Here is an 8,416-nt window from a genome sequence, read left to right on the forward strand (position 1 = left end):
TAAACGATTTAACTCACCAAATCAAACAACTTTCTATTTAGCAATGTATTGGAGATATGCATACAGTCAACTCAATTTAGATACTGAAACGTCGGAGCCTTGTTTTTTCAAATATATAAATTTGTTAAACCGCTGGCAGTTACATATTCAAAACGGTTTTTTTAGTCAGACTGAGATGCATGCTGCATCTAAAATTGTATGATTAGTTTTTTTTGGTAAAACAGGTATATCACCACTTGAGACGGTAACATCAGCCATCTTAAATCTATCACCACCTGAAAATCCTAACTATCTATGATCATTCTTTGGCTCAGTACATTGTCTTGGAAAATTTGACCCGAATATTGCACAAGGATGTGATCCTCTTCGGCTTTTACTTAAAAAATCAACAAAATTTATTTGGACTGAAAATCAAGAATCTCATTTCCAACACATTAAAAATCAAATAGCATTCAAAACTGAAAACACACTTTTATCCAAACTGAAAACACGGATTATATTCCAGGCTGCGTTTTCATTTTATTCGTCTGGGCTCCTCCAAGCAACTATTCTGCATCAATTTCTTCTCGCTCGTTCTCTCTCGAACTCCACATTGATTTCATTTTTCCTTCATTTTTTTTGTTTGCATGAAGAATTTTCAGAAATACATTCTGTACCATTATTAACCTCTCTTTGTAGCAAAATATTTTAATGGCTGGTTATCGTTAGCCTTGATTTCGTTAGTTTGAATTCTGTAGGTCCGATCTATACTATCGGCTTGGTTTAAACACGCAGGCCAATTAATGACTGACATCTCCCTTACATAGTTGTTTGTTTTACTTGAGCACGTTTGTGCAATCGTTAGGGAATTGCATCAATAATAATACGAACAGTCTTTTGATAGATCTATTTTTGTTTGTACTTTTCATCTGAATTTTCGATTAGTTTGTAATTTTTTTTAGAAATTGCGTTAACTTCCTTAAAGAACTCGTCTATTTTCTTCTCGTGCTTCATTCGAATTAAACGGAATTAGTGTTGTCTGTTATGTCTGAAATAATATGCGCCTTCTTTTTTGTACTTATCCAATTTTGCTGAGGTTTGTACGATTTAGCATAGTTTGTGTTTTGATGCTGATTCGTTCATTTCTCGTTTCTTGTGTACCTTTGACAATTTTTTCATAAGATTAAACAGGAATGTGTGCTCCAATTGCCGTTTTTGGGAAGCAACTAAGTTGCAAAGGAATTGCCTTCTCACCCATACGATTATTTTTCAAGATAATTTTCTTTCCACCTCCTAGGGAATATAAGCTCCAGTTATTCTGGTTTTGATATTATGGCTCTAGGATTGTTGGCTCCGTCAAACTTTGGATATTAAATTTGGACAAAAAATTGTCAAAAAGCTGATCTATTCTAAGTATGAACTCTTTGTGGGTCCTGAGTAAATTGAATTGTATGTTGGTGTGGTTAGCTAGCCTACTCTCTGCAGAAAAATGGGGTCTTTCCCATTATGCCCCCCATGAAATTATAGAACCCCTATATGTTAAAATTTCCATGATTTTGGAGGCCATAGGTTATCTGACCACTAAGCTGGGGGGGGGGGGTAACTTGCGTTTTTGTGCCAGTTACGGTGACAATCCGTGTGTTATCGAAGTAATGGTTACGCGACTTAGCTTGAAGTCACTGAGAACTTCTGGCGTTATCGAGAACCGCGAAACGGTTCGAGATATTAAGTCAGAATTTCCAAGTGACTTCTCCAGTAGAGTCACGTAACCATGCTTAAAACACGAAGCGCGCACGTTTTTAAATGACGAAAGTCAGCGGAAGTCAACTTCTGGCTAAGTAGTAACGTCTGGCACTGCAGACTTTTGGCATTTTGAAATGTGCACGTGAGTGTTTTAAGTGTCATTCCTGTTCCCGGGTTATTTGAGTTTGAGATAATGTTAAGAGAACTGAACACAAGGCTGGAAAAAGTGGGTGACTCCGACAGCTGTCATTTTCTTTTTATCCATTACTTTTTGGGGTCTTTCCCATTATAGCCCCCCCCCCACCTTAGTGGACAGATAACCTATAGCCCCCCCCCCCATCGTGGTAAATATGCCATAATGGGGGGTTATGATTTCATGGGGGGCTATAAGGGGAAAGATCTAAAAAATAAAATTGACGCGACAAAGAAAAAACGACAATGTCCCTAATAAAAGCGTTGCTCCCCTTCGTTTTGTGGCTCTAAAACATGAATCATTGCCAATTAACTAATTGCTAATTAATTTGCGTTGCAATTAAAAGTAAATTTAGACCGAGCTACACTATCAGTCTACATAATCACTGTTCTTGAACTATTTTGAAGCATTTTTGATCTAGTTTTTTGACGTTATCATCTGATTCTGTTGTGTTTCATCTTTTTTCAGTTATTCTTCTGGTTGAAACTTTGCTGTCTTTTCCTCCAGTAGTATCCCCCAAACAGGTAAAACAAGAGCGGCAAATAAACAATGTAAACAGCCATAAATCCAATTGGAGCGATCTCTTTGTCTTCGCGGTACACCTTGTTCACACTGCAGTAGACACAATTCAACCATCCCACTAGGAAGCAGGAAAGCTGTAGAGGAGGAATGATCACTTTCCACCTGAGGAAAGGACGGATTTTGTGGTGGATGTGGAGTAAGGAGTAGAGATGCATTAGGAAGTGGACTGGGGCACTCAGAAGCACCTGAAAAGGAACCGAATTGACAAAAACTGAGAAAAGTAAATGAAAACAAAGCATTTTGTTTGTAAACAATTTGATCAATTGGTCAGGTAGAGTAGTTCGAAGGTTTTCTGTCAATTCTCTTGGTTGTATTGCTGGACTTGTCCTGCTACTTTTTTTAAATCGAGAACCGGCATTTTTTTCATCTGAGGCAACTCAACTGTTTTAAAACTATCTACCTGTATGAGAGCAAACCCTAATGGGTGGTATTTGACACTGGTCCATACCAGAACAAGAGTGACAATGTGATGTATGTGAACAGATGGAACATTAAAGTGTCGTCTGCCCATAGACACAAACAGTGCTGTCGCTAAGAGAGAGTAGATACAGCTCATGTAATGCACCCACATAGTTCTACTCTGGAGCTAAAATGGAATGAAATGGAAGCACAATGCTGAATGTTTTCACAGGTGACATTTCACACAAATGCATTTCGAAACTATTAAGACCAAGGTCAAATGTTTATTGAACGATCATTTGCAAAAAAAATATGAAACATGATTTATCCTACCTCTAAAAAACAGCATAAAATTATATCGAAAAAAATAGGAGAACCTTGAGCGTATTTCTCCGGTGGAAAATGATTACTTCTTTTGCTTTTCATTGCCTTTGTTGAAATTTTGCCAAAAAACATCAGAATTAATAGTTTTTGATCGTTTTTTTAGGGAAAAACGGTCAAAGCCCTTATGTTTATGTTGTTCGTCTTGAACGGTTTTGATCGTTTTATCGACATAGGAAGTGTTCGTTTTTAAGCAGTATATTAAGGAGAGGACCGTTTTTAAATAGTAGAAAGTCACCGCTTCTGACCGTTAATTTTAGGACAAGACCGTTTTTGACGGTTGTTTATTTAGGAAATGACAGTTTTTTGATCGCTTTTTAAACGTAAGAAATGAGTTTTTAACCGTTATTATTTTAGGAAAATAATCGTTTTTAACCATTATTTTATAAAGAGACGACCGTTTTTGACCGTTAATTTTAACGGTATAACCGTTTTTGAACCGTTATTTTTTAGGAGAATATTTGAGCGCAATTGTTTTTTTTTTCTAATACCAGCTATGAGAAGCTTGCCTATTTAGAAACAAAACCATAAAAGGAATATTTGAGCGCAAAATTGGACAACTAAGAATGTATATTTTTCCTTCACCAAATTTATCATCCTCAGAACAATTTCGCTAAAAGGCTTCTAAGGGCAGCACCCGAACCTACTCCGTACTCCAAAACAGTTTCGTTTAAGTGTATAATTAGAGTCTAGTAAGCTGAAAGGCTCTAATAGCCTTTAATGTCCTTCGGGCGTTACCAGTTTATCCCGTTTTTCAGGACGAAAAGTCAAACTTGTCGGACGCAAAATTAGTCAAGCGAAAAATCGCTTAAAAGGAAAAGACCACAGGACTTATATAATTGCTACGTATATTACATACTTCGTTTCGCATCAATTAGACAAAAAATTAGTTAAAAAGGGTTAGCCTTGATTGAACCATCTGAACTATGGTTACATAATACCTTGTGATGAATTTGTGCGCGGACTTTTGCGTGCGTTGATATCAAACATAAAAACTGTCAAAACGTTCAGAAACGATATTTTCTTAAACAAACTCTCAGAAACAAAATCTCCTAGAAACGTTCAAAATCATTTCCTAGACTTGCCGATCAAAAACGATCGAAAACAATAAAAAAACAATCTTTTCCTAAAATTACCGATCAAAAACGATTGAAAACAATAAAAAACAATCTTTTCCTAACATTACCGATCAAAAACGATCGAAAACAATCAAAAACAATCATTTCCTAAAATTAAAGATCAAAAATGGTCATTTCCCACACTAATTTGAACGTCGTTGTTGACCGGCTGGGGTGTGGACAGGGGTGAAAAATGATAGAAAAACTGTCACTGAAATGCAATTTAAAAATCTAGGATATGATAATGTGGGGGCCTATCAAGCGTATATTACAATGACATGGGGTTGCAATGGAACGCTTCTCTCCTCTCCTTCCATTCCCGCAGTTTTCGGTGGATTTACAGCATTCTGTAGTTTCTATCAAAAAGTATCGGAATCGAGTGCACAAATTCTAATACCTCAAATAATTGTTTTAGCCAACGGCCAATAGCCTTTGAGAGGCTGACTGCGGCCGTTAAATAAACTTTTATATGTAAGGATGTTAAGCCTTCCCGTACTACAACCTGAAACTCAAGGTTCACCACACTTCGACTTATAAAAAACTTGCATCAGCAATAATTGGTCCTAAGATTTTAAATCCATTTTATCTGGATTGCTGAACGGTGTACGTAAAGTCAATATTAGCGCTCACTGGAGTTTTAAAGCTTTTCATAAGTTGAATTCTGCAACTTCAAAATAATCCAGAAAGCTGAAAATTCAAAATTTTCAAATTAAAGTATTAATTGATCATAGCCCTAGCCCAATAGAGAGCCAAGTTGGTGTCAAATCTGAACTCCTCTTTCCAAGGTTGCAGTTCTACTCTAGAGTGCTGACAGAAATTCCAATTGTGAGAAGATGAGAAGATGACAACAGACACATATGAAATGATAGCCAAAACAGTTAGAGCCAAACTGAGTGTTGTGTGTATGAGGTGAAGGCAGAACACAAGTCTGCAGTCATTACTGATGGCCAAACAGAACCAAGATCTGAACAATCGCATGAATTATGAACTATAAAATTAAATACCGCAGTCTGTGTGTTACTCAAGGTTAAGTGCGACCAATACTGTAAAAAATTGCAGGAAATTGATTATAAAAAGCAGGTAAATTTACCTGGATTGTGAATGGAAATTGTTGTACAATGTAATTCTAGAATATACCTGCAAGCACTCGATAATACCTGCAATTTTTAAATAAGTTACCCAGAATTTGCGGTTACACCCTCTTAGAATTTTAACTGCAAAAATTCTAGTTAATTCTACTCGCAATTGCATAAAAAAAGTTGCAGATAGCTTTCCCTACAACATCTTTGAAGGTGAAATTCTAGATAATTTTCACCTGTGCGGGTGTTCCGTCTTCCGTTAATTTTGACCGTTTGGGATGGTGGTGCTGTGATCGGACGTCATTTAAGCAGCCAAAAATTACGAGACTAAATATATGGTCTCGTTCGATTTAGAGCGATTCGTTTGAAAGTTAGTCAAGTTTGTTAGTCAAGTAATATTAGAATGAAAAACTGTATTTTTGAGCACGTTTCCTGTTGTGCGCTCAAACGAGCCAACGTCAGTCTGACACAACCAAAACTTTTATTGAAGGTCAAATGGAGAGCAACATATATTTCAATGATTTTTTTTAATTCAGTTGCATCAATATTTTTTAAAAAAGATTCAATACATACCAAGCTGTGGAGCTCAACACAAGCGAGCTCTGATCGGACCCACTTGAGCCATGTCAAATGAGGGAGGGGGTACCCAGACTGAGAACTACTCAACACCAGGCCACATTGATTAGACCAATTTGGGCCATATCACAGGGGAGAGGGGGTGGCACACGCGCTGAGAGCTCATGTCGCGATCATGTCTGCCAAAAATGGCTTCCATCAGCCCTACTGTTGTTCCAGAGACATGTGCAATGTTCAAAACTGTCATAAAAACTGTCATACGTTCAGAAACGATATTTTCTTAAACAAACTCTCAGAAACAAAATCTCCTAGAAACGTTCAAAATCATTTCCTAGACTTGCCGATCAAAAACGATCGAAAACAATAAAAAAACAATCTTTTCCTAAAATTACCGATCAAAAACGATTGAAAACAATAAAAAACAATCTTTTCCTAACATTACCGATCAAAAACGATCGAAAACAATCAAAAACAATCATTTCCTAAAATTAAAGATCAAAAATGGTCATTTCCCACACTAATTTGAACGTCGTTGTTGACCGGCTGGGGTGTGGACAGGGGTGAAAAATGATAGAAAAACTGTCACTGAAATGCAATTTAAAAATCTAGGATATGATAATGTGGGGGCCTATCAAGCGTATATTACAATGACATGGGGTTGCAATGGAACGCTTCTCTCCTCTCCTTCCATTCCCGCAGTTTTCGGTGGATTTACAGCATTCTGTAGTTTCTATCAAAAAGTATCGGAATCGAGTGCACAAATTCTAATACCTCAAATAATTGTTTTAGCCAACGGCCAATAGCCTTTGAGAGGCTGACTGCGGCCGTTAAATAAACTTTTATATGTAAGGATGTTAAGCCTTCCCGTACTACAACCTGAAACTCAAGGTTCACCACACTTCGACTTATAAAAAACTTGCATCAGCAATAATTGGTCCTAAGATTTTAAATCCATTTTATCTGGATTGCTGAACGGTGTACGTAAAGTCAATATTAGCGCTCACTGGAGTTTTAAAGCTTTTCATAAGTTGAATTCTGCAACTTCAAAATAATCCAGAAAGCTGAAAATTCAAAATTTTCAAATTAAAGTATTAATTGATCATAGCCCTAGCCCAATAGAGAGCCAAGTTGGTGTCAAATCTGAACTCCTCTTTCCAAGGTTGCAGTTCTACTCTAGAGTGCTGACAGAAATTCCAATTGTGAGAAGATGAGAAGATGACAACAGACACATATGAAATGATAGCCAAAACAGTTAGAGCCAAACTGAGTGTTGTGTGTATGAGGTGAAGGCAGAACACAAGTCTGCAGTCATTACTGATGGCCAAACAGAACCAAGATCTGAACAATCGCATGAATTATGAACTATAAAATTAAATACCGCAGTCTGTGTGTTACTCAAGGTTAAGTGCGACCAATACTGTAAAAAATTGCAGGAAATTGATTATAAAAAGCAGGTAAATTTACCTGGATTGTGAATGGAAATTGTTGTACAATGTAATTCTAGAATATACCTGCAAGCACTCGATAATACCTGCAATTTTTAAATAAGTTACCCAGAATTTGCGGTTACACCCTCTTAGAATTTTAACTGCAAAAATTCTAGTTAATTCTACTCGCAATTGCATAAAAAAAGTTGCAGATAGCTTTCCCTACAACATCTTTGAAGGTGAAATTCTAGATAATTTTCACCTGTGCGGGTGTTCCGTCTTCCGTTAATTTTGACCGTTTGGGATGGTGGTGCTGTGATCGGACGTCATTTAAGCAGCCAAAAATTACGAGACTAAATATATGGTCTCGTTCGATTTAGAGCGATTCGTTTGAAAGTTAGTCAAGTTTGTTAGTCAAGTAATATTAGAATGAAAAACTGTATTTTTGAGCACGTTTCCTGTTGTGCGCTCAAACGAGCCAACGTCAGTCTGACACAACCAAAACTTTTATTGAAGGTCAAATGGAGAGCAACATATATTTCAATGATTTTTTTTAATTCAGTTGCATCAATATTTTTTAAAAAAGATTCAATACATACCAAGCTGTGGAGCTCAACACAAGCGAGCTCTGATCGGACCCACTTGAGCCATGTCAAATGAGGGAGGGGGTACCCAGACTGAGAACTACTCAACACCAGGCCACATTGATTAGACCAATTTGGGCCATATCACAGGGGAGAGGGGGTGGCACACGCGCTGAGAGCTCATGTCGCGATCATGTCTGCCAAAAATGGCTTCCATCAGCCCTACTGTTGTTCCAGAGACATGTGCAATGTTCAAAACTGTCAGATTGTTGAAACCAAATATAATGTTGATATCTATGTACAAATTATGGTTAAGAAAAAATTCGATTTTTTCATGGTAGCAAAAGAAGATTTG

General features: G+C 37.0%; 1 protein-coding gene across 2 annotated transcripts; it reads right to left on the bottom strand.

The window, feature by feature from the left end:
- Positions 1-2,227: 2,227 nt before the first annotated feature.
- LOC142349546 (very long chain fatty acid elongase 5-like) lies at positions 2,228-5,771 on the bottom strand. Of its 2 annotated transcripts, XM_075401178.1 has the most exons (4): positions 5,711-5,771; positions 5,134-5,359; positions 2,898-3,083; positions 2,228-2,682 (listed from the first exon to the last, which is right to left on the bottom strand). In XM_075401178.1, exons 3-4 carry the CDS (start codon positions 3,066-3,068, stop codon positions 2,380-2,382), a joined length of 474 nt encoding a protein of 157 aa, XP_075257293.1. In that variant the 5' UTR covers positions 3,069-3,083; positions 5,134-5,359; positions 5,711-5,771; the 3' UTR covers positions 2,228-2,379. The 2 variants fall into 2 exon arrangements, with proteins under 2 accessions (XP_075257293.1, XP_075257294.1); XM_075401179.1 differs by lacking the exons at positions 5,134-5,359; positions 5,711-5,771 and having other exon boundaries at positions 2,898-3,119.
- Positions 5,772-8,416: the final 2,645 nt, after the last annotated feature.

This window comes from Convolutriloba macropyga, chromosome 11 (genome assembly GCF_964194025.1).
Source record: "Convolutriloba macropyga chromosome 11, txConMacr16.3, whole genome shotgun sequence".
NCBI lineage: Eukaryota > Metazoa > Xenacoelomorpha > Acoela > Convolutidae > Convolutriloba > Convolutriloba macropyga.